The sequence below is a fragment of the Gracilinanus agilis genome, chromosome 6 (assembly GCF_016433145.1).
Source record: "Gracilinanus agilis isolate LMUSP501 chromosome 6, AgileGrace, whole genome shotgun sequence".
Taxonomy (NCBI): domain Eukaryota; kingdom Metazoa; phylum Chordata; class Mammalia; order Didelphimorphia; family Didelphidae; genus Gracilinanus; species Gracilinanus agilis.
In genome coordinates, this window is record NC_058135.1 from 255,153,926 (window position 1) to 255,179,973 (window position 26,048).

The 26,048-nt window shown below is 36.1% G+C and overlaps 2 protein-coding genes across 4 annotated transcripts in view; one reads left to right on the top strand and one right to left on the bottom strand.

The window, feature by feature from the left end:
• IMMP1L (inner mitochondrial membrane peptidase subunit 1) overlaps positions 1 to 8,841 on the bottom strand; it is a 109,828-nt gene extending 100,987 nt beyond the window's left edge. For all 3 annotated transcript variants that reach the window (XM_044681243.1, XM_044681244.1, XM_044681242.1), the window contains exon 1: positions 8,800 to 8,841. The gene's annotated coding sequence lies outside the window, so the exon portion shown is untranslated. The remainder of the gene's footprint in view (positions 1 to 8,799) is intronic.
• Positions 8,842 to 8,984: 143 nt separating this feature from the next.
• The window catches only part of ELP4 (elongator acetyltransferase complex subunit 4), a 289,442-nt gene continuing 272,378 nt past the window's right edge, over positions 8,985 to 26,048 (top strand). The window contains exons 1-2 of the mRNA XM_044682145.1: positions 8,985 to 9,246; positions 22,777 to 22,812. Coding sequence (XP_044538080.1) covers positions 8,985 to 9,246; positions 22,777 to 22,812 — 298 coding nt within the window. The remainder of the gene's footprint in view (positions 9,247 to 22,776; positions 22,813 to 26,048) is intronic.

Here is a 26,048-nt window from a genome sequence, read left to right on the forward strand (position 1 = left end):
ATTTACCTATTTAGCGCCATACCTATCAAGCTACCAAAAAACTTCTTTACTGAATTAGAAAAAACTATAACAAATTTCATTTGGAATAACAAAAGATCAAGAATATCAAGGGAAATAATGAAAAAAAATGTGAAGGAAGGGGGCCTAGCAGTACCAGATATTAAACTATACTATAAAGCAGCAGTCATCAAAACAATATGGTACTGGCTAAGAGATAGAGAGGAGGATCAATGGAATAGACTTGGGGCTAATGACATCAGCAAGACAGTGTATGATAAACCCAAAGAGCCCAATTTTTGGGACATGAATCCACTATTTGACAAAAACTGCTGGGAAATTTGGAAAACAATATGGGAGAGATTAGGTCTAGATCAACATCTCACACCCTACACCAAGATAAATTCAGAATGGGTGAACAACTTGAATATAAAGAGGGAAACTATAAACAAGTTAAGTGAACACAGAATAGTTTACTTGTCAGATCTGTGGGAAAGGAAAGACTTTAAAACCAAGCAAGAGTTAGAGAAAATTACAAAATGTAAATTAAATGGTTTTGATTATATTAAACTAAAAAGTTTTTGTACAAACAAAAACAATGTAGTCAAAATCAGAAGGGAAACAACAAATTGGGAAAAAATCTTTATAACGAAAAACTCTGACAGGGTTTACTAATTACTCAAATATACAAGGAGTTAAAGCAATTGTATAACAAATCAAGCCATTCCTCAATTGATAAATGGGCAAGAGACATGAATAGGCCATTTTCAGGTAAAGAAATCAAAATTATCAATAAGCACATGAGAAAGTGTTCCAAATCTCTAATAATTAGAGAAATGCAAATCAAAACAACTCTGAGGTATCACCTCACACCTAGCAGATTGGCTAAAATGAAAGAAGGGGAGAGTAATGAATGTTGGAGGGGATGTGGCAAAATTGGGACATTAATGCATTGCTGGTGGAGTTGTGAACTGATCCAGCCATTCTGGCTGGCAATTTGGAATCATGCTCAAAGGGCTATAAAAGACTGCCTGCCCTTTGATCCAGCCATACCATTGCTGGGTTTGTACCCCAAAGAGATCATAGATAAACAGACTTGTACGAAAATATTTATAGCTGCGCTTTTTGTGGTGGCAACAAACTGGAAAAGGAGGGTATGTCCTTCAATTGGGGAATGGCTGAACAAACTGTGGTATATGCGGGTGATGGAATACTATTGTGCTAAAAGGAATAATAAACTGGAGGAGTTCCAGGCAACTGGAGAGACCTACGGGAACAGATGCAGAGCGAAAGGAGCAGAGCCAGAACATTGTACACAGAGACTGATATACTGTGGTAAAATTAAATGTAATGGACCTCTGTACCAGCAGCAATACAATGACCCAGGACAATTCTGAGGGATTTATGGTAAAGAATGCTACCCACATTCAGAGGAAGGACTGCAAGAGAGGAAACATATAAGAAAAACAACTGCTTGAACGCATGGGTCGGGGTGGACATGATTGAGGGTGTGGACTCGAAACTACCACACCGATGCAACTACCAACAATTTGCAAATTGGTCTTGATCAAGGACACATGACAAAACTAGTGGAAATGTGCATCGGCCATGGGTGGGAGGAGTGCGGGGGGCGAAGGGGAAAAGAGGAGCATGAATCATTTAACCATGTTAAAAATGAATATTAATAAATGTTTGAAAAAAAAAGATAGGCGTGGTCTTATATATATTTTACCAACATGGCCGTGGCTTTAATTAAACTACTAATTTCTCTTATTATATCAGTCTTTATCATTTTTAATCTTAACAAGGTGGAGAGAAAGGAGGGAGATCACATATTTCTGGCTGAATTTAAACTAATCAATCAGGGGTCACTCACTGATGAGCAGTAAGGCCTGTTGACTCAGGGCACAATGTAGAGTAAAAGAAGCATCAATTTCCATTGGTGCCCTCTTTGGCTTCGGTACTCCAGGCAGCAAGATATGGGATGAAGGTATATAAATGAAGGGCTTGGCATGAGGGTGACTTATTCTATGAAGATTAGAATATAGGAAGAGAAAAGGATGATATTAAGGTATAGAACTGAGGAAAAGAAGGGCTTCCCATTTAAAGGCCCAACTGTTTTCAGAGAAGTATGAGTTGAGTCCTCTGCTAAAAGAGAAAGGTGATCTAGAAGGCTTAAAGAGAAAATATCTGGATCAGAAATTGAGTGAAATGGTATAATGAGTCAATAAGGGAAAAGTAAAAGTATTGTCAAACAACTCAAGCAAGAGTTTTAAGACGATATAATAGATCTGAAATGAGGTTGGGCAGCACTGTTACATGAATTCCTTTATAGGCATTCAGCAGAATAGGAGGAATAGATGATAAAGGTAACCTGGTTTGAGATTTGAAAAATGAAGAGTAGAGAGCATTACATGAATAACAATGGAGAGGACATGGATTGTCTGTTTTATCCTTTACTCCTCACCTCAACTGGTCCATCTTCTTTTCTGGCAGTACAATTCTATGCTATCTTTTAAACCATCCTTCCTCAGTAAAATGCTACAGATCTTCCCATTCCAATCTATTGCCTACTAAGCTATCAAATTCATTTTATTAAAGCACAGGTCTGATAATATGATCCCTCATTCAATTAATTCTAGTGGCTTTCTAAATATAAAGTCATCTGTTTGGCATTTAAAGCCTTTCACAACCTGCCCCTTTTACTTTCCAAACTTTCTACTTTTACTCCTCTGATGCACTCTATGACCCAGCTATACTGGGCTACTTGCGTTTCCTCATTTCCACCTAGTGGCTTCCTGACTTGCTTCAAAATTCAAATCCCATCTTCTAAAGGAGATCTTTTCTGGTCCTCCTCTCATCCTCTCTTATTGACTGCCCTCTGATATTACCTTTAATGTAGTCTGCATGTATCTTGTGTTTTAACAGTTATTTGTATTTTAGTTGCCTAAAAATGTACTCAAAAAAAAAAAAACCCTCATTTGATTCATTCAAACTCACTAGTTATCCTCTCCTATGGCTAAACTTCTTGAAAAGATCATCTCCAACAAGTGCTTCCACTTCTTTTCCCTCTCCTTCTCTTATCTCTCTAGTCTAGCTTCCAACTTCATCGTTCAACCAAAATTATTTTCTCCAAAGTTAACTATTTTTAAAGTGGCAAGCCTAAGAGCATTTTCTCAGCCATCTCTGTAGCCTTTGATATTCCTAGTTAAAAAAAAATGCAGCAACTAAGTGACAGGTACTATGCTAAGCAGTGGAGATAAAAATATAAAAAGAGAGTCCTTGCCTCAGAGTTTACAATCTAATGGGGAAATACAACACACAAAATGAAGCTGAAAAGCTAGGAGAGTATGGGTAGAAAACCAGGGGCTGAGGAAGAGGCAGGATGGTGGAGAAATGTCAGAGAAATTCTACAGTAAAGGCACCAGGTTATGGGATTTTCTGAGAAAAGCTCCTTCGTTAAATGGAGTTTTTGGAGTTCATGGTTCTATCCTCCAATCAAAGGGACACAGGGCAGTGATAAAGTGGATGAGGTAGAGTACCAAGACTAATGGGATCTCTCAGGTTTTATGATAGTATTCTTGGGCTATCTATTTAGAACCATTCCTTTTCAGTTTACTGGATCTTTATCCAGGTCACACTTAGATCTCTACTAGTAGAGATACTCCAGAACTCTGTACTGAGTTTTCTTTTCTTCATTATATTTCTGCATGGTAAACTCATTAGCTCCTATGGATTAAATTACCATCTCTATGAAGATGTTTCTCAGATCTATTAATCCAGCTTTAATTTCTCTCAGGATCTCTACTATGACATTTCCAGCAGCCTAATAAGACATGTTGAGGTAGATACCTAACAAACATCTTGAACTCAACATGTTCAAAACAGAACTCATTTCCTTCCTTCCCCTTAAGTTAACTTCCCTGTCATTGTTGAGGGTACTCCTAATATAGGTATCCTAATTGTCCATTCTTTTTCATTCTCATATTCAATCTGTTGCTAAATCCTGTTGATTTTACCTTCACCATACTTGAATACAACTCCTCTCTTGAAATTACTATGACAGTGCTGGTCTTCATCACCCCACACCTGGACTACTTTAATGGTTTGCTGAGTGGTCCCTCTGCCTCAATTCTCCCCACTCTTTCCAGCTATCCTTTCTTCATTTATCAAAGAGATCTTCCTAAAGTGCAAATCTAACCATGTCACCGCCTCCCTTGTCCCCTGTCTCATGTCAACTCCACTGGCTCCATATCATATCCAGGCTCAAAATATAAAATCTTCTGGCATTCAAAGACCTGTATAATTTGCACCCCATCCCCTTTTTCCATCTTGTTACATATTAGTCAACCCTACATATATTTTCTGTGATCTGATACTCTGATACATTGATGTTCTCTGATGTTCCTAGTACACTATCCTACATCTCCCAAATCTGGGCATTTTCAATGGATATTCCCCTATGATGGAATTTTCTCCCTCCTTATCTCAACTTCCTGCTCCCCTTAAGTCACAGCTAAAATCTCACTTTCTCCAAGTAGCCTTTTACAATGCTTCTTCATGTTTATTGCTCCCCTCAGTAGATAGCCTCCCATTTATTTATTTATTTATTTTTTTATGTTTTGCATACTGTCCTTCCCCAATTTGATGTGAATTCTTAAGAACTGTCTTTTGCCCTCCTTTGTATCCTTAGCAATGGGTAGTCCTTGACAGACTAGATACCTAATGTTAACTGAAATGAGTGGATGAGTCATCCTGAAGAACTGAAGAAGTGGACCAGGGAAGTAGGAAGTGATCTTCACTGGAAGAAGCTTCAAAGTGAGCAGTATTGGGAAAGCAAAGGAATCAGTAATGGTAAATGACTGTTCCAATAAAACAGTTTCATGGAATTTAGACAGAAAAAAAAGCAGTGTGTTTTTCACCATGTAAGAGGGAGTTTTTAGGTATTTTATAGATATATATTTAAAGTGTGGCCGCCAGGAATCAAATATTCAGATTGATTCCATAATTAAAATAGACCCAAGTCAGGATCGGGTTTAAGGCAATTTATTTACAATTAGGAAGGTAAAAGGTAGGGAAATAGAGAGAGGGAGAGGCTAGGCCTGCAGAGGCCTGGACTGAGAGAGAGAGTTAAAAGGCTAATTAAACTAGGCTATAAGCCATAAGACCTTAGATATCAGAGAGGCTATAAGCCTACTTAAGGCAGAGTTGGAAAAGCCAAGGTAGGCCAAGGAAGTCAGCCTACTTACCCACATGACAATTCAGAGTGGAAACAGTCATCTGTGGTCTCAGTGGAGAACCTTCAGCACCAAGTTCAAAGGAGGAACTGCCTCACCAGGAAGTAACCAACATACTTGAAGAGATAGTGTCTCTGGTCACTTCCTGTGGGTTCACCTCTAATTCAAGTGGACAAATGGCAGCCTCTACACTGATTTGGACTGCCCAAAGGGCAGTCCCTAGTTCTTGATTTGTTACTTATTGTCATGTGTGGGTCACTCATCTCCCCTCCACACTAAGGGAGGTGGGGAGAGTTTTGACTATGAATGGGTTAGAGTTAATTACATTTACACAAAGGAAGGCAGAAAGTGTAAAGAGATGGTAGGTAAATAGATGGTAGGTATTTGTTTGCTTGTTGTCTCCCTGCATTCCATTGCCAGAAAGTGGAGGGCAGGGACTATCTTTTAACCTCTTATTGGATCCCCATGTCTTCACACAGTGCCTAGCACTTGAAAACATATCAATTATGTTTACATTTAAAACATTAAAAGTTGAGTTGAAGAAAGCCTCTAGTGCATTGGGTAGATCCAATATGAAAGATTTATGGGATGGCCAAGATAACAATTACATAGGATAAGAAAACATGAGTTGTAATATGCAATATTTGAAACTATACCATATAGACTACAAACCAAAGTGTGTTTGAAATCAAAGAATATAATACTAAATCTCATTTCAAAATGAGATGCAACTTTTATAACTTGGCAAATGGGTCATATTCAGTAGAACACTTGAACTTTAAAACACAAGCAAATTCTTTTATCTTTATTAGCTTCATAACAACTCTCTACTAACTGGCTCTACCCTAGACAATCATCCTCCACAAAGCTGCCAAAATAATCTTCTAAAATAAAGGGCTAACTATTATCACTCACCTGCAAAAAAATTCTTCAGAAGCTTCCCATTACTTCCAGAATAAAATACAAATTCCTTTGCCTGGAATTATTTTTCTATTGATTTTACAGTTCTACAATATAGCAACATATTAAAACTATAGATATGTACAAAAATAAATGTCCATTTAATACCATAGTTTTTACCATGAAACTTTTTGGTTTTAATTGTATAGTTCCTCTTAAAAAATAGAAGAATGCTGGAATGTGCTATGGAATCTTGAGCTTTCAGAATCTTTGTCTTTTTTCAAAGCAGAGCTCAGTAAAGTTTTACAGCTCCTCTGCAAAGACTTCTGGAATTCACTTATTAATGCTCTTCCTCAAATTACTTTTTAATTATAGATCTGGATTAAAAAAAGTTTTGTCCAGCAGGAAGCTAGGTGGCTCAGTGGATTGAGAGCCAGGCCCAGAGATGGGAGGTCCTGGATCCAAATCTGGTCTCAGACACTTCCTAGCTGTGTGACCCTGGGCAAGTCACTTAACCCCCACTGACTAGCCCTTACCATTTTTCTGCCTTAGAACCAATATCTAAGACAGAAGGTAAGAGTTAAAAAAAAAAAAAAAAAGTTGTCCTACTGGACAAATTATGAAAGAGCAACTTACATGGTCCTTTAATAGCCTGGCTTAATGGAGGAAGAACTAACCTCAAAAGAAGGAAGACAGGTTAGAGAAACTGGATGAGTGACCAGGGACAAGTAATTTCCTTTCTCAATGCTATAGGCAGAAAAAGACTCTGGCTAGAAGCCATTTCCTCAGGGAAAGAATTCCAAGTACCAGTGAAATCACAATCTAGTCCCTATCCCTAGGAGGTAAGGGGGAAAAAATCTGATTTAAATAATGTTTTAATAAGTGTATATCTTTTGTTTCTCCATTTAAACTGAAAGCTGGAGATCTCATCAGTTCCATTAATCAAGCAAATTTTAAATAGCTAAAGCCAAAGGAAGTTTAGACTAGGGCTGGAAGACTCTCTTCTCTGTTTGTTTGTTTGTTTGTTTAAAGCATATTTAAGGAAAACTTAGTAGGAGTAATAACCATAATATTTCAGGGAAAATAGAAACTTTAAAATAGCAATGATCAGTGATCTCCAGCAATAATGTTAGAGCACTTGTTTGCACAACAAATTTTAGTACAGTATATTTTGTTTTGTATTAAGCATAAGTTCATGTGTATGCATCTTTCATGCTGTATTGATTCATGTCTGCAATATTGTCTCTCCCAAAGAGATTGGAGGGTGAATAGTTTTTTTGGTTTTCTAGCATCATTTGTAAGCCCTCTTCAAATGACAAGCACTGAAGAAGTACTTGCAAAATGTTATAAAAGCAAATATTTGTACTGGTGAAATTTCAGAAGTGGTTGTTTTCCACAGCTTTATGGTTAGCACCCGTTGTAAAAAGTGATGAAAATTTTTCCTCAAAAAAAAATTCATATAAAGGAAATATGCAATTCAATACAAAATCTCATTTTTCCACACACAATTTAGATGTAAAACACTTTAAATATTATATTGATTAAAATACCATCTTCTACAATCAGGAAGGCATATTTAAGATTTTTGACAAACCTTAAAGTGTTAAAAAAAAAAACAATACTCATTTTTGAGGGACAAAATAAAAAAGCCCACAAAGGGAACCATACACCCACAAATTATGCACGAATTTTTCACACATTATAAATTGTCTATTCTAATGAGGCAGCTCACAGTTCAAAGTTCAGAGATAACCACGAAGGAAAATACACACACCTCTAATTCTTTATATCAATTTTTGGAGAAAGATACCAAAAGTATTTTGGTTGTTTGCAGCTGCGTTAACGGCAAAAGACAATTAAATGTGTGAAGGAGGCTCTGTCAGAGTAACACTTGTCATTCACACACCTCCTCACTGGAGGATCTCCAAGTGTTTCAGAAGCACTAATTAAAACGAACTAAAAGCGCCTCACGAGAAGTAGAGACAGGGGTACTGGTTTCATTCTTCCCGGTGAGCGGCTATGAGGGCTTGGGAACCAGGAGACCCTGCCCAGGATCCTTTCCCTCCTCTTTCCTCAGACCCAAGCTTGCAATTCTAAGCGGGACAACCTACAGTCCCTTAAATTCTAAAGCCCCTCTCACCACGTTATCTAAAATTAGAGATCACAAATGTCAAGACTTTGGAGGCGCTAACCAGCACAAGTGCAGGAAATTTCCACACTAGGAAGATAAATTCCAGGTCCTTCCTCCTCACCACACACCCAACCCCCAGAAAAGTCACAATCTCTTCTCTCCTCCCCCCACCAGCCCCAAGTTCAAGGTCTTTCATTCCAAGGTCCCGGCTCCAGAACGCGGAAAAAGGGGTAGAGTCTCTCCAGGGAGAGCCCAAACGAGTGTCCTCGAGTATAGAAAGCCCATCAGGGACTCGACTTTTGCCCCACGGAAATGCGAAGAGAAAAGGCCCCGAAGTGGTGGTTACCCCTCCCCGCGCCAAGGTGGAGAAGGTTCAGGCGATGATCTGGGACGAGGACAACCCCTCCCTCCACTCTTTCTGTACTTCGGGGTCTCCACCTCGGCCCCTGACGAGCCTTGATCGCAGATAACCCCTCACTCTCAGACTCCAGGTTCCCCCAAACTACCCTCATCAGGCACTTAGCTCTCTCTCACCTGAGCCCGGCAGGCGTCCACTTGTTCACAAGCCAATCCTACACCTCAGCAATGATCCTCCTGATTGGTGTTCGGAGGCAGGAACCTCGTACTCCATTGGCTAGAGGCGCTGCAGGAGGAGGGGGAGGGAGGGACAGAACTACATTCCCAGAGTTCCTCTTGGGTCAACACGGGGGAGAAACAAGATGGCGGCCTTGACAACCGGCATTGGATGCGCGAGGCAAGGGGGAGCCAGGGGCCCGAGGGAGTATAAGGCGGTGACTGCTGCGGGAGGCGACAAGTTGGACGGCGGCGGCGACGGAGGGTGCAGTTTTCTCAGGAAGGTTCCCGTGCATGGAAGCGGCGGAGGTGGCGCTCGGTTGCGCTCCATCGCTGGGACGCGGCCTTCTGTGCGGAATGGGCAGCTGCTGGTGTCCGCTGGCCTCCCGGCCCTGGACCAGCTCTTAGGTCGGTCTGTCCGTTCCGAGCGGAGATCCGCATCCAGCGGACGGAGGGAGGGAGGGAAGAGGGGAAAGGAACAGATAGACAGGAGAAGGGTTGTGGGACTGCACAGAGCGAGGAGGGAGCGGGCCCCAGGACCTGTTTTTTGGATGTTCCAGCCCCACAGCTCCCCTAGATGTTCTCCTTTACCTCAGAGGTACTCTCCCTTCCAGATGTTATCCTGCCTGAGACATTCTTTATCTACCCCCGTCCCCAGATTTCTTCCTCCCGATCATCTCCTTCCCACCAGATGTCTCCTCCGAAGGTTTTCTGCACCCCTAGATGCTCTCTCCTCCTCAGATTCCCTCCCTACCACCCCATCCATAGAGGTTCTCTTCCTGTAGCCTAAGATGTTTACTCCTTCCACAGCCTGAGGTGCTCTCCTCCCCAGATATGTGAGATATTTGTTCACCTTACCCCTCAAAGTTGATCCTTTCCAAATGTTCTCTCCTCACTCCAGCCTGAGATGTTCTTCCTCTCTAGGTATTTCTCCACCACTCGCCTCGTGTATTTTCCCAAAGACATTCGGTGCCCCAACTTGAGATGCCCCCCTCAACCTGAGATGTTTTTCCTTGCCAGTCTCAAATTCTCTTCACTTCTTCCCCCAGACTGAATATATGATTCACCTGAGATGTTCTTCCCAACTTGAAAAGTTTATTCCCTTAGGTGTTTCTTCACTTCAGCCTCTGATATTCTTTACTCCCTCCCCAAGCTGAGATATGACCCATCCCTCCCCCCTGATATTTTTTTTCAGCCACTCCCCTCCAGCCTGAGAAGTTCTTCACTGTCAGCTTAGCTTCAGGTGCTTACTCTCAATCTTCACTTGCCCCTAGTCTGAAATGTTTTTTCCTCCCCTCTCCCCACATCTTGGGTGTTTATCACACACACCCTATTGAGTCATTTTTTTTTCTTTCTCTCATCCAAAATGTTCTTCCCCTCACCTTGCCTGAGTTGTTCACTTTCCTTCAACCTGAGATTTTCTCTTACACCACTGCAGTCTGAAATAGTTTCTCTTCCCAACCTTGGATATATCTCCCCATCCCAGCCATTCTTCTAGAGATTAGAGATTACTGAAAACCAGGCACTGTCAGCCCAGATGAGATTGTGCCTGATTTGTGCACTGCTTGATCTAGGTCCTGAAGATCTCCTAATCCAGAACCTGCTGGTATAAACCATGTCAAGGCATTTCCCTTGCCTGGATCCCAATTTCCTCACTTATAAGAATGAGGGAATTAGATTAGGTAAACTCTAAGGTCAAAATCTGTCATCTTCTAACTAGTTCAGCAAAAGAAATGAATTCACCTCCCCAAGCCATCTGTGGTTCTTTCAAGTAATTAAATGAACAGCATTCAGATTTGGGGCCTATGATTTTCCTCTAAACTGCAGATCATTTGGGCTAGTATGCCCTCCATTAAAAGGGTTTCTCTGTTATTTTCCAAAATGTTTGCTATTTAGAGCCATAAGCTTCAAAAGACAATTTCTTTGCCTCGAGAGAGATTTCAGGTGTCATATATGATCAGATTTATGTTTTATTATGTATTATTTTAAAAAGAGGAAGCCCATCTTATTTATTTTTTCTTTAATCTTTGTGGAAGGGTAAAGGAAAAGCATGTTCTTAGTTCTTTTGTTTTTTTGTAAGGCACATATAAGACATAGAAACACAATCTACAATTATATGAAAGTGAAAAAAATGGGATTAGTAAAAGCATTGCTGTTTTTAAGTAAAGTGAGTGTAAATTACTCCAGATTGAAATGTCCAGACTTAAATGTTAAATCTTGAAAATAGTTATAAGTCAGTCCTTCTCCCTATCCTTCATTTGACGCCTGCCCTACCCCCCCAAAAAAAAGACTAGTACCCTTCAGATGTTTAGTTTATAACCAAGGAAAGGAGGGTCAGCCACTAAACAGAAAGACATACCTTCCTGCTTCTGTTCTTTCATTCACATCTCTTAAAATCCCTATACTCTACAGTCCACTAGTATTTTCACTCAATGGCTTAATCCTGTTATTAGCTTCCTGAGTATCATGATAAATGACTAGGAAGTGATCCAAATACATCTCCATAGCAGATCCTAATGTTTATTTAGGAAATTAACCCAACCATACACACTCCTGGTTTTTTTTTTTCTTGTATTCTTCATTTTGTGTTTTGTCCAGTACTTGAGTTTTAAAAGTTGGAAGCTATTCCATAGTACTAATAATTGTTTAACATGGATGAGTGGCTTCATTCATGTGGTCCAGAAACTGCCCAAACAAAAGTAAAGAGTATAAACTCACATTTATGGGTTTTTGGTTGTAATTCTCCATCAACAATATGAAGGAAGGAATTAGAGTAAATATAAGACCCAGATATGAAATTAAGTAATAATTAGTGACTTCTTGTTTTTGCTTTGTCATCAGTTTTCTGAATCCATAATTTCTTTTAAGGAATTTTAAATCGAGCATTTCATCTTCTGTGGTATGATTTTTATTTAGTTCCTAAAATTGTACTACACAGGATCATAAGAAATTTATTCTTAGAAAAGTGTAGTATAAAAGGGGTTTGTTTCAGCTTTTAACTTAAACATTTTTTGTTATACACAGATTTCATTGTGTGGAGAGAGGTAGACATTTCTAAATACTACTTAGAATGTAGCCATTCTACATTTAGTAATAATACTTAAAATACTGCTACTTTTCAGATTCACCATTTCCTCCAGTTTCTATTCATCTGCCATTTACTGATTTTTTTCTGTCTTCTAGAAAGAATTTTTTGCAGCATAGTTCAAAATATTGAATCTTAAATTTTTGGGGGGTTAATTAAAAGCTTCATAGATAATTCATAAAGTACCAAATGTTATCCAGGGGGAAAAAGTACAACAAATGATTGCATATGTGCTAAAATAAAAATTCAGACATTAATTTAAAACTTTTTCAGGCTTTAATTATGCTAGATTATTTTAGATTAACATTTGGGTGTGACTCCACAATTAGGCCAACAACTCATGGGGAGAATCAACATTGATTACAGTAAATAAAAAAAGTAAAGGTTGTTTTAATTAACAAGATCTTCTTTTGAAATATATTTTGCATGTGTGCATTTGTCTCCACAGAAGTGGAAAGTAATTGTTATATTAAGAAAGACTTCTCCATTTAGCACAACTGTTGTATGATCTTTTGCTATTAACTTTTCTTAAATGACATTTTCGTGATTGATATTTTTGTGCTCTGTATGGCCACTGTGAAACAAGCGATTTACATTTGTTTTCTATTAAAGTGTTATATAAAAGTGAAACAAAATTGGCTGCTACTACATTAAATATTTCAATGTAAGAAGTTCCAAAAACCTGACTACTGAGTGTTATTACTCTAAAATGCATGTTGTATGATTCAAATTGTGACATTAGCATGACATGACTGCAAGTGTGACTCAAAATGTAATGGAAGTAGGATGTTATGATGTCAGGATGATGGGAATATTCTGTGACATTATTATGATTGCTGTGTAAGTACCTTCTTGATTGCCATGTAACAAGTAAATATGCTGTAATATCACTACCATGAAATACAGTGAAATTTGACTGCACCAATTCCATGATGTCATTGTAATTTTTAGCAGATTTAAGCATAGATGCAAAATATATTTGAAAAGTACTCTACAACCTTGAATGTTATTCACTTGATGAATATGCTAATATTTCGTGACCTTCTCCAAAATAGTCTGCAAATTCAAAATTTTGCTTTCATTTAAAATAATTGAACCAAATGTCTTTGGTTTTACTCTCAGAAGTCTTATTTTTATGTAAAATATCCAAATTTGATGAATTCAGTTTCCTAAACATTTCCCAGATCTTCCCATTAGTGTTGGTCTTGTCACCTTATCTACTCTAAGACACTGTTCACATTCTCCCCTACTTTCCATGACAACTATTCTAGTCCTCTTTTAGGAGAAGCAATAAATAACACCTTAAGCTTATGGCACAGGGAGAAAAATTAATGAATGATACGCTTGCAGAAGTTATTTCCCTTCCCTACCAGAAAAGGTAAAAAAAAAGTAATTGAACTTCTGCTTTACGAAGAATACCACTCAAGCCATAACTTTTCACCCATGAAAATATTTAACCTGTTTCACTTCTCCAAAAGTTGGTGATAGTTCAAATTCTTCCTTGACTTCCCTTTGTTCAGGGGACAGCAAATGACAATGTTTTGTTTTGTTTTTACTTTTTAGTCTCAAACTATAACATATTAAGGCAAACTAATGGGCCAGGGAGATTACTCCAGACAAAATTTTGTGGGTTACAATTAGGACAACAATATAGAAGAGAGACAAAGGCAGTTCTTCCTGCCTTATGCAATACTGTATTTTGATCTCTAATATTTAGGAACTTTTTTTTACTATACGTTTTTAAATTTTTATTTTTTATTATACATTTGTGACAGTTATACTTTTTACTTTTGAACACAACAGATGAAATGGATTACAAGTTCAAAGAACATTCCCATTTAATGTGTGAATTACTATATCTAGTCTCTAAAAGGTTATCACCTTTTCTAGCTTTTTAAATTTCATAATGCATACTTGCTTAGCTAATGGATATAGGAAGGATCAAGGCTTTCCTCTTGCTCTTTGAGAGAGAATAAGATAACTTTAAAATCAGAAAGCCTATAGAATTTCCCATTTTACATTTATCACTAACACCAAATGACTAAATATGTGATTCTGCCCCTTGGAGCCAAAAGCCAAAGTATACATTTCTGATTTTCTCTCAGAAGAGTATTAAGTGATTTTATAAGCATATATTATGAGTAATAGTGGGGGACATTCTTGTATAAATGTTTTCTTTCTCTTTCATGTTTTCCTTTCTTCTAGACTTTCTTAACCTTTTTTGTCATGGTTTGTTGAAACCTATGGAAACTTTTCAGAATAATGTTTTTAAATTCATAAATCAAAATATATAAGTTTATAAAAGAAATCAGATATTGAAAAACATTTGTATGTTGTGAAAGCTAGTTAGAGAAAGTTGAATTCTATAATGTTGATCTATACAAAATGTCAGTTTCCTAGAAAAAAATGACTCTAAAGCAAATGCTCAATATGCTATGGCTCATCTGAGGTAAAAGTACCTAACCTGTTTACCCTGAAGAAGAGAAAAGGGATAGGGAAGCAAAGGGTGATTTCTTTCTTCAAATATTTAAATCAGTGAGGAGGATCTACTTCTCTAGACTAAACTTGCAAAGAGACAGAGGCAAGCAAAGGAGATTATATATTACTAGGCCTCTAATGAGGCCTCATTTAGTCAAAATATATAATGAGTTTTGTAGGAAATTGGGGTAGTATTTTTTCCCCTTTAAATCTATTAGTAATTTGTCAGTACCTAATTTTCATGTGAATATAAGAGAACCTTTGCATTTTACAAAATCCTAGATTATCCTTGTGACTTTGTAAGAGCATTTTTATTTCTGTAAGTCTTTGCTAAAGCAAAGGATGAAGGTTCCAAACCTATAGATTGTTTAAAGCTAACAAGCAAATACCTGCATTTTTTAAAAGATTAAAATTAATTTAAAGTTTTTTAATTAAAATTGCAAGTCATGGACTTTTTCTTCTTTCAAACTTAAAATTTTTTGATTTCTACAGTTGTGTTTAATACTTCATTTATGACAATTAAAAATGGATATAGAATTAATGAAAAGGTTCAAAAACAAACCTGAGGAATTGTCTTCTCTCCTCTGCATATTAATCATTTCTCTTTAAAAAAATACCAAGAATTTGAAAAAATAAAATTATTTTCTTCCTTTCATTCTTAGCAAAGAAGCAAATGATTAATTTTGAGAGACTATATACTTCTCTGGTTCCATCCCTTTATTATAGGGAATTGCATATTAACTAATATTACCATCCAGAAAATAGTAATGTTCTTTGAAAAACTGAAAAGTATAAAGCTTAGGCTGTGTTTTCAGAAGTTATTAAAAATGCTAGGTGAATCCAAAACATTTTTCCTAAATTTGAATACTTGCTAGTAATCATGATATTTTTATTCTCCCCCCCACCGCTATTCTACAAGCAAAGCTTGTAAAAAAATTTAAGGAAAATATTTTTGTATGTTGTGAAAGCTAGTTAGAGAAAGTTGAATTCCATAATGTTGATCTATACAAAATGTCAGTTTCCTAGAAAAAAAATGACTCTAAAGCAAATGCTCAGTATGCTATGGCTCATCTGAGGTAAAAGTACCTAACCTGTTTACCCTGAAGAAGAGAAAAGGGTAGGGGGATAGGGAAGCAAAGAGTGATTTCTTTCTTCAAATATTTAAAACAGTGAGGAGGAATTGGACTCATTTTGCTTCTCAGAGGGCAAAATTAGAAGCAATGGTTGAAAGTTGAAAGAAATATATTTAGACATGATTTAAGGAAAGGTTTTCAAATGGAACTCTCCAGAAGTGGAATGAATCTCCTTGGTAGGTAATGGGTACCCAACATTAAATATTCAAATCAAGGCTGAATGATTATATGATGATATTGCAAAGGTTATTTCTGTATAGTTAGGAGTTAGGGTAGGCCCCGAGGTCCACCAAACCTGAAATTCTGTGATCTTGTACTTTTATTTGCTTTTATAAGGACTTCACTATTCTCTATCATGATTTATGTGACAATCTATAATGGAAGCAGGACTGCTTTTTCTAAGAGAAAAATGTCTTACTAGTAATGGTAAACATAGCACTTGAGGGTTTCCAAAGGACTTTCAACATTTCAGCATATCCTTTGACCCTCACTTGTGAGGTAACTACTACAAACATCCCTGTTTTAAAGAATGGGAAACTACAGCTAAAAAAAGCTGGGATTTGCCAATAATAGTGCAACTATTAAATGTTGACAGGGGGATTTAAAATGCAAGACCAGTGTTAGATAAATTAAATCATACATTTCCTCACACTGTCCCTCAGGATTATCATTCACCATCCCAGAATCAGACTGACTGTGGGGTGGGTACAAATTTGTTTTTTGATCTCCCCTAGACCTGCTACAATGCCAGTCCTTTTCCTCTTTAATGTATGCTGCCATGCTACTTCTATCAGCTATTCCAGATCTCTTTGAAAGCCTTTTATACCTGCCCTTTTGGAATAGAATTTCAGCGTGCTCTGCTGAAAATAAGTGGGAGGTCTCTTTCCTTCTCACTTTCACACTTAACCTCAGCAAATTTTTTTTTCCTTGAGGCTGGGAGAAAAAAAACTAGTCCTCTCCATGCAAGTGCCAACACTTACTTTGGTCTTTGATCCTCATGTCCCTAAGTTCCTTGCGCCTTCAGTTATCCCTCCCCCCTATTCTTTCCAAAGCTACCATTTCCAAATTTGCCTATGTCTTTCCCACCTTTACAAAAACTTTTGTTAAATCTATTATCCCCTCAAGTTATTTTTCCTATGCCTCTTCCCTTTGACAATCAAATTCCTAAAACTAAAATCCATCCGCTCCTCTTTGTTTTTATTACTTTTCACGTCTCAACTCTTTGTAATCTGACTTAAATCCTCAAGGAGGTCATTATGATCTTTATTGATAAATCCAGTAGCCTTTTCTTACATCTTATTCTTCACTTCTCTGAAGTACATGGCACTGAAAACATACTTTGTGGGTAACCTTCCTTCTGTTGTGGTTCTCTATTTTCCAGTTAGACTGATCCTCAGGATCTTTTGCACATCATCCATATCTGTCTTCTTCTGCATGGGCATATCCCAGGGCTTCATCCTTTCCACCCTTTACTCCTAATGCTCTCATAAACTGCCATGAATCCAATTATCATTTCCATGAAGATGACATTTTATATATGTCATATGTGTGAGGGTATATACACTGGTGTGTGTATGCATGTATACACACACATATACACACAACCCTCATCTCTACCTTGAGTTCCAGTCCTGCTTGACATCTCCACCTGGATGTCCCATAAAAATCTCAAACTTAGCATGTCTAAAAAAAATGTTATCTCACACCCTAATCTCTCCCCCTGCCCAATTCCCTTTCTCATTCTTTCTGTCATCCTGGATTTTAACCTAGGGCAGTGATGTGAATCTTTTAGAGATAGAGTGCTAGGCCCCACTGCCACCCTACCCCCTAGACTGAGTGTCGTGCCAGCCCTCCACCAGAGAACTAAGTGCTATGCTGCACACCCTCCTTACCCCAGACAGGGGAGGAAAGAAGCACTCCCATTGGGCTACTGAGCAGGAGGTGGATAATGAGAGGAGAGTATAGAGAAGGGGAGGGGAGTGGCCCTAGTGCTCTGCTCCCCTCCAACTCTGCTACCTGTGAGCTACACTCCTTACCCTCTGTGAGCTCCCATTGGGCTTTTGGGCAGAGGGGCAGGTGATGTGAAAAAATCAAGGCATGGTAGAGAGGGGGAAAGGAGCAGCTCTGCCTGAGTCCCTCTTTTTCTGTAATAAACTCAGGCAGGATGAGGGGACAGGAGAAACGCAGGGAGGTGTACTGGGTGAGTGACCCATATGCCCACAGAGGGAGCTTGTATGCCATCTTTTGCACCTATACCATGGGTTCACCATCATTGACCTAGGAGTTGACAGGGATTTACATTCATTCACATGCATGTACACTCCCCACATTTTATTGCCAATCTTATTGATTCATCCTTAGGGTATCTCACATCCATATTTTTATTTTTTTAAACCACAACTACCTTAATCTGGACTCTCATAATTTCATCTGGACTACTAGAATAGCCTCTTAATTTATTTGTGTCTAATTAATTGCCAAATTAATATTCCAAAGATAGTACTCCTCTTTTTAGCTTTTAAAGTACTTTATTACCCACCTTTCAGGATGATTACATAAATATTCTTCCTACAAGAGGCTTTTCCTGATTCCCTCTTAGTGCTCTTTCCTCATTTTATTGTACATTTATGATATATATCTGTATTTGTGCATATATGTATATATAATATTGTATTAATATATAGTATTAATGTAATACATTTATAGTATTAATATATAACATTCATATAGATAACATTCTATATTCACTATATACATGTTGTTTCCCCCAATGCAGTAAAAAGTTCTTGAGAGGCAAGAATTGTTTAATTTTTGCCTTGTATCCCTAAAGACTAGCATAGTACCTGGCACATAATAAGCACTTAATAAAAGAACCACAGAATTTTGTATTTAGAAGGTTCTTCAGTGCCCATTTAATCCAAATCACAGAAGAAAAAGAATCTCCACCTCAGAATTTCTACTAAGTGGCTATCTAGCATCTACATAAAGACCTCCAATTCTTCCTTCAAGAACCAGCCAGAGCAAGTCTGGCTTACATTTAAAAGTTCCAAACTTTGTAATTGTGAAATTCTAAGGATTTAATTGAGTATTTCTTTTTTAGAATTTATCAGAGTGATTAAGTAAAAGGTTGCCTTGTTGCCTCAGTTATACAGCCACCTTCTCCATTTGACATTATTGCCCAAAAGTTGCCCAGTTGGTTCTCCTTTGGAAAGGATACAACTGGTAATGCTAATAGCACTTGAAACAATCATTTAAAATATAATTAGTCAACAGTTAAAGAATTATCTTATTTGTCAAATAATCGTAAAATAGGGACATAGTTACCAATTACTAGATTTTTTTTCATGATCTAACTGTGAGCATTCAAGTTTCTTTAGTCCTCCAATAAATACCTGGCAAGATTAAGTAATTAATTATAGAATTATTCACAGGATATAGGAATATGAACCTGGAAGAATTTGGTTAATTAGCCACATTCCAGGATCTTTTCTGGAATATGTTAGGAGAACAATATTAAACTGTATTCTTTGCTGTGCAGGCTTTGTGCTTATTAACATATTAAAATCAAAAATTAGAATAAATACTACTTTTGAGCAAATAAAATATTTCTTGTAAAAGAAACTTTTGTTAAAATTCATGCTGATAAATGTATCCCTTTTGGGATCACTCTTCCTTAGTGATTATTGTTGCTTAGTTTGTTAGTGTATGCATGTATCCTTTTATATTAATATATATCTTACTGGAAACTTTGTGATTGATCTCACATATTAATGGAAGTATCTCTTGTTTGAATCACTTATCCTTAGTGATTACTGTTGCTTAATTTGTTAGTGTATCCATTTATTTAAGCAATAGTTAAAAGGATTTTTGCCATTTGTGTCTTGGCATGATTTAAATGCTATTATTATTACTAAGGAATTTGCCAATTCTAAAAGAAAGATACATATATAATATGCAATATTATATAACATATATACACATATATTTAGCCTAATAACTAAACCAGGTAAACAAAATACATATCAAATTGAAGAAAGAGGAATGTATTTCAATTGTGGATAATTATGTCAAATTCGTTTAAGAAATGTCTGGGCAGCTCAGAAGAGCAGTCATTTCTTTTGTTTGTTGCTTGCTCCTTTCTCCTACATTATGTCTACTCTTGGTAGTCTAATAGTAATTTCTATTTCACCACTCATAGTTAATTTAACTTAAATATTCTGTCCCCAAATCAGATATTTTACCCAACATTTTTATTCCACTGGAAATTAAATGATAGCCAGAATCATAACTTAGTTTACCTTGCAAAGTTTTGACATAATACTATAAGGGGGAAAAAGGGATTTTATGTGTTCAATATATTAAAAGATGGTCGCCAGAGGATTGAACTATTATCAATCCTCAATTAAGAATAATCTCAAGTCAAAATTGACTTTTATGGAAGTTTATTTACAATTAAGAAGAGAGAGAGGAAACAAGGAAAGTGAAGATATTGAAGCATTCTCACCAAGGTCCCAGCATTTTAGCCAGAACTCCTCCACGGATCAGAAGAGCTCCTTCATCAGCCTCGCTCTTCACCAGAAGCCCTCAGCTGACTGAGGACCTTCTCCTTTTAAAGGGGTCACTTATGCATCACTTCCTGTGCCTCCCTCCTAATTTGCATGTCCAATCACAATAGACGATTCTCATAGTACTGCTTAGGGGGCAGTCAGTTGATTCTGATTCGTCACCCACTCTAACACAAGTGTGTTATGGACCTCCCAGAATTAGAGGTGTTCTCACCTTTGGTGATTAAATCTAAAGACCAGCAGTGTAGACTTAATCTAATTATCACAATACCTTATATAGTAAAAATATTAACTTCATGAAAGTACTTTTAAGTGACCTATGTAATGTTTGCAATTATAACTTAGGGAGGAAAATAACTCCCGTGATACTATTCTATCAACTGTTGTCATGATCTGTCTACACAATAGGTTATAAAAACATTGGATAGCTTTTGAAATTATGGTAAAGCACTGTGGTTAGAATCTTAAGAATAGAATTTGAATCCTAACTTTGTTATTTATTCTCTATTGGGCAAATCACTCAACTTTTGAATCTTTTATTCTTCATCATTAAAGTGAAGGAGATTAGACCTTACTACAGGATCTTTAACATTCCTTCTTTTCTAAATTTCATGAAATATCTATTAGTTTTATAGTAAATGGTAACTGAAAATGTAATTATTAATCTGTTTTTTATACCTGATTGCATTCCAATTTGTTAATGAGCTTTTTAATGAAATAAACTATCAGATATCACAGGGCTTGAGGATTACAAAACACATATATTCTCTCATTTGATATCACAACATTTCTGAGGTAGTAGGTGATATTATTATCTCTATTTTACAGATAAGGAAATAGAGACTCAGAAAGGTTAAGTAAATTTGCTCATGCTCCCACACCTAATTTTGAAACTGATTATTCCTGAATCTACCACTCTCCCTACTAGTTTCTGTGTTTATATGATGATATTAATAATTCTTACATGGTTTACTTCACAGGATCATTGTGGGGAAATTGTTTTATAAATCATAAATTTAAAAATATTAGTCCATTCCTTGTATTTATTTTAGCATGTTGTCCTTTGTGGTGGTGGTGGTGGTGTTTTGGAGTGGCCTTTTTATTTATTTTTATTTTATTTTAAAATGTTTTTTGAATATTTTTCCATGTTTACATGATTCATTTTCTTTCCCTCTCCTCTTTCCTCCCCCCTCCCAGAGCCAACAAGCAATTTCACTAGTTTGTACAAGTGTTATCACTTGATACCTATTTTCATATTATTCATTTTTGCTATAGAGCAATTTTTTATAGCCTAAACCTCAAATCACATACTCATATATACATGTGATAAGTGATGTCATATGTTTTGCTTTTGCATTTCTACTCCCATAGTTTTTTCCTCAAGGTGAATAGCATTCTTTCACATAAGTCCATAAGGTGTGTCCTGCCTTGTATTGCTACTAGTAGCAAATTCCATTACATTAGATTGTTCTACAGTGTTTTATTTTCTGTGTAGTGTTGTCCTGGTTCTGCTCATTTCACTCTGCATTAGTTCCTTGATGTTCTCCCAATTCATATGGAAATCCTCCAGATCATCAATCCTTATATCAATATAGTATTCCATCACCATCATATACCACAGTTTGTTCAAGGGACAATCCTTCATTTTCCAGTTTTTTGCCACCACAAAGAGTGCTGCTATGAATATTTTTGTACAAGTATTTTTCCTTATTATCTCTTTGGCATATAAACCTAGTAGTAATATGGCTGGATCAAAGGGTATGTATTCTTTTAAAGCCCTTTGCACATAATTCCATATTGCCTTCCAGAATGACTGGATTAATTCACAACTCTACAAGCAATATTGTAGTTTCCCAATTTTGCCACAACCCCTCCAACATTGATTATTTTACTTTACTGTCATATTGGCCAATCTGCTAGGTGTGAGGTGGTACCTCAGCGTGTTTTGATTTACATTTCTCTGATTATGAGAGATTTAGAATAATTTTTCATGTGTTTATTGGTAGTTTTGATTTTTTTTATCTGAAAACTGCCTATTCTCCTTTGTGTTTTAAAATAAAATTTCCCTGTTGACTTGATAAAATTTTTGAGATTTTATCATTGTTATTTTGAATGAAATTAATGTTAAATGTACTTAGGCCTTAATATTTTAGTAGAGTGATTAGTAGGTTTAAAACTGTCTTTAAGTAGAAAAAATAGATAATTATTTTTTAATTATTCCTTTTGCTGAGGCTTGTTAAATATGAGAACACATATCAAAGTGAAATTTCTATCCCAATAATCTTTCTTTGCTCAGTATACTGATGTCACTGTTACAGTACCATGCACTTTTAAGTCTTGGCTACCAAGTTAGTTTATTAACTAATGCTAAATATAACATTATTGGAAAGCTTAACCACAGTTATGTTGATCGCAGCATGGTCCCATTGCTAGAGAAAGGAGGATAGTACAGGATATTATGAAACTAATTGTAATGTGTAGTGGGTAATTACACAGAATATATAATTATTTCATAATAGTGCATTGAATAAAAGTATCACAAAGGTAATTAAAATGTTGTTCACAACCAGTTTTAAATTTATTATATCACCTGTTCTTGATAAAATCTTACTTGCACATGAAAGACAATATGAAAAAGGAAGACTAATTTTCTTTTTTGGTTCTGTTTCATTTCCAGGTGGTGGTTTAGCTGTTGGAACACTGCTTTTAATTGGTTCGTATAGATTATATGATCGAATTATACCATTCCTCATCACTTTATATATTGGATATAATTTTTAAAATATTTCCTTTTGAAAAAACTAAGTTCTTTCATTATTGAGTCTTCTATAATTTTTCTTAAAGGTTTGATAAGATAAAATAAGATCTGGCATGAAGAATTACCCCTAAGAGTTGATTATGTGGAAAGGAGGTAACTCAGTAAATAGAGTCAGCATGGAGATGGGAGATACTAGGTTCAAATTTTACCTCAGCCACTTCCTTTGTGATCCTGGGCAAGTCACTTGACCCCAATTACCTGGTCCTTACCACTCTTCTACCTTGGAATCAATACTTAGTATTAATTCTAAGACAGAAGGTATAGGCTTAAAGAAAAAAAAAGAGTTGATTATTACTCAATATTGTTTGTATTCTTATCCAAGTTCCATTAGAAAAGGAGCCACATAAAGAATATTTAAAATTTTAAGTAAGATATATAGTATAGTAGCCAACTAATTGGATAAATTTTGAAATTTTGCTATCATAAAGAATCCAGTTTTAGACATCATTACTTTGTTTTCTACTGTCTAAAGAGATAGAAGAATAACTTTGGAATTCATTAATTATATTGAGTTAGACTTTTATTCATGAGACTGTTGATTAAGATCTACCCTTTTTTATAATTGTACATATAGAATCTCGGGATTGGCCACCTGTTCTACCCTTTCACACATTGTGGGAAAACTTTCTAGATTGTACCTAGCTAATAGACATCTATTGTCTGTTTGACTACTTATAAGGATAGGAAATGCTGATTTTCTAAGAATCCTAACTTGATAAATGGAAGCAAAATTGAACTTAAATACTTTTTCCTTCTGTGTCTGCCATTAGGTAAGCTCATGCGGTTTGCAAAATAGCACATCAGTTTATTCCTTCCTTCTTAATTTTCTTTACATAAAATAGACTTCAGTACTTAAATGAACATATGATTTTGTTAGCAAAGGTACAAGTTTCTTTTGCATATCTACTTATTTTTATCCTTTGTCCTTCTTGTTCTTATCTTTCCATAATTTATGGTACTTATTTATGAAAGGTTGCCTATTCCCTTTTATTATGTTCATTGTAGTTCTCTCAATTTGTATATAACTTATTCCCCCAAAAAAGATGTATATGGGAAAATGAGGATAATAATTATTGCTTTTCTCTTTGTCATCATTTTTTCCCCTAACAATAAAATCTTATGGGGTTCTTTCCCCTATGTCTTTGATATCTCTTCTTAGATGCCTTGAGAATTGTTCCACCTAACCATCATAAATTATGTCATTTCCAGTATAGAGTCTGTGTACCCTTTGTCTTCTCCATCAGATTTTTTTCTCATATTCTTTCTCTCCAGTGCCATTTCTAGCTTTTTCTTCTTAAAAAATTCATTTGATCATATATTTAAATCTAGAAGGAACCTTAGAAATTATCATGTCCAATCCCTCATCTTATAGATGAGAAAACTGAGCCTGGAGGATAAATTGATTTGCCAATGTTACATAGCTCAGAAGCTAAGTGACTGAAATAGAATTTATATTAAGGTTTTCCTAACTTCAGGCCCCACACCTTGCTTTCAACATTATGGCACCCATTGTTTCCCAACCTTCTGTCATCCAACTTCCAATCAGGGATTATCCCTTTTATCTTCTAAGATAAGACAAGATCAGCAATATTCCAGGTGGTCTGACATATAGACATTCTATGTAAACAGAGTCCAAGAACTTTTATGTTAGAATCCAGCTATAGTGGCTCATTGACTTTGATGTTGACAAGAATTTGTTATAATAATCTTTGAAGATCTTTCCATCTTAAATTAATGTTGTATTTCTTCCATATTCATAGTTTTATGTCCTTCCTTTTCTTTATTTGGGAGTTTCATCAAGTTTTCTTTTATTTAGTTTTTACTATTTTATGAGATTTTCCTGTTAATGGTTTTTTACTATCCATTTTTAAAATAAGATTTTCCAAATGCATTTATATTGTGAAATTTATATATTATTGTTGTTGATAAGGCCATGTGTTTGTCATGTAAGATGGTTTTTAGACTCTTATAGTCTCATTCTGACAATTGATTTATTTTTAAAAATGTCAATGTGAGATTATTGCAGTTGGTATTGATGGCCTTTCCTCTATCTGTTTCCCCATTCTTAGCATTAGAAACTCATTTAAATAGGTCAGGTTAGAGTTATTTTTTTTTTATTGAATATGACTGTGAATTTTTATCTTTGTTCTAATGTATCTATAATCTTGTTATATATTGATAGCAGACTCAGAAATCACTCACATTAGTAGAATTTCATTATATCCCAATATAATATAAGCTTCTTAGTGATAAGAAAGGCTTTCCTTTTCTCTATATCCCAGGACATAACAGAGTTCCTGGCTCACTGTAGATATTTGACAGATGCTTGTCTAATTCAAATTAGTCATTTCTTGTCTTTTATGTTGTTCAGTGCTCATTATATCTTGTGCCTTTTGATTACTTTTTCAAAAAACATATTCAAGAAGGGTAGATGTGAAACTTCTATATAACCTACAAGTCTTTAGCCTCTCTTATTTCTGAATCTTGAATTATATATACATATATATATATATATTTTTTTTAAATCTTGCATCTTCCTTACCTCTGTCTACCTTGGCATTGTAGGCGCTGAATACCAAAGAATACACTGATTTCATTTGAATGTTCTTCTTGAGTTCCTTGTAGAATTTCTTTTCTACATCTTCTACAATAGTTATTGGTACATAAGCTCCAGTTATGTCCATGGCACTCTTTCTCAAATATTTACCATGAATGCTGCAATATGAGATTACCAAATGTCCCATAAAATGATGTTTCTTATTGCTTTCAAATGCATGAATAAAACAACTTCCATCTCTCTTATTTGCCTCTTTAACAAGAATCTTTAACAAGTCCTTCTATTTAGAAGCAATTTCCTTTAGTCTTTTTTTTTTTCATTTCTAGCAACAGTGTCCAAATTGATACCAGTTCTTTATCTGTAATAGTTTTACTGAGAGGCATTGTGGTCAAGGCTGTAGATAAAGAGCTAGCCTTTTATTCAAGAATGCCTTGGTTCAAATTGTATCTATGATATGTATGATATATCAGTGATAGTGAATCTTTTAGAATTGGAGTGCCAGGCCCCGCCCCCCACCCCCTAGACTTGTGCTATGCCCCTCCCCACACATGCTGAGTATGCCCCGCCCCCCCCC